Source organism: Penaeus monodon, chromosome 34 (assembly GCF_015228065.2).
Source record: "Penaeus monodon isolate SGIC_2016 chromosome 34, NSTDA_Pmon_1, whole genome shotgun sequence".
NCBI classification, from domain to species: Eukaryota; Metazoa; Arthropoda; class Malacostraca; order Decapoda; family Penaeidae; genus Penaeus; species Penaeus monodon.
The window spans coordinates 32575143-32575915 of NC_051419.1; the positions used below are offsets into that span (position 1 = coordinate 32575143).

General features: G+C 36.6%; 1 protein-coding gene across 1 annotated transcript in view; it reads left to right on the top strand.

Moving 5' to 3' along the window:
- Nucleotides 1-773, top strand: part of LOC119594745 (double-strand-break repair protein rad21 homolog) — a gene marked incomplete in the record, with an annotated part of 12864 nt that overhangs the window by 7370 nt on the left and 4721 nt on the right. The window contains 1 exon segment of the mRNA XM_037943833.1: nucleotides 260-397. Coding sequence (XP_037799761.1) covers nucleotides 260-397 — 138 coding nt within the window.

Genomic DNA, 773 nt, shown 5'->3' on the forward strand with positions numbered 1-773 from the left:
TCAGTGATGCTATATTTCATTGCTGTTTTGAGAGTTAAGGGAAAGTTAGGCTAAGTTACGTAACCTGATCAAATTTCAAGAACAAACTTGTGGAGGGTGGACATTAAATAATTATGAATGATTATACTTATTTTTGTTTATTATCATGAATTAGTGTGAATATCTCTGTTTATAATCATTATTTATGTTTTTCTCTGTTTATTATCATTATATACTATTCTGTTTTTGCACATCTTTAATTTCTCCCCTCCCTTCCTAGGCTGCCGAGAACCCACAAACTCCGGGCATTCCCGACGAGGCAGTTCCTGCCAACCAGGAAGCTGTTCCACCAGAGACCCCAGCCCCAGCTACTCCTTTCCACAATGCAGAACAGCCACCAGAAAGTGTGCCAAGTCAGGTATTTACTGAGATGGGTCGATGTCTTTATTATATTTATGCAAATGTGTTTGTGCTGTCTCTGAGCAAGTCAGTGTTGAACGTTCAGTCGGGATTTAGAGCCAGGTATGATTTTGGTTAAGGTGCTTTCTTAATTTTATATTTTTCCATTAACAATCCTGTTCTGGCTAAATCTTAACACACTTCACTTAGGTTAATTTTTGTTTGCACCTTTGTTTTTATGATAAAAGTATCGTCCAGATCCCTTGGAGAAAGACATGCACTGTCAGGTATGATTTCAGTTGCTACCATTATAGCAAAAGTTATGAATATGATGAAAGAGCCCAGACTTTGTATTAAAGTGTCTTAACTTTTTAATAATCATAACAGTTGCAATT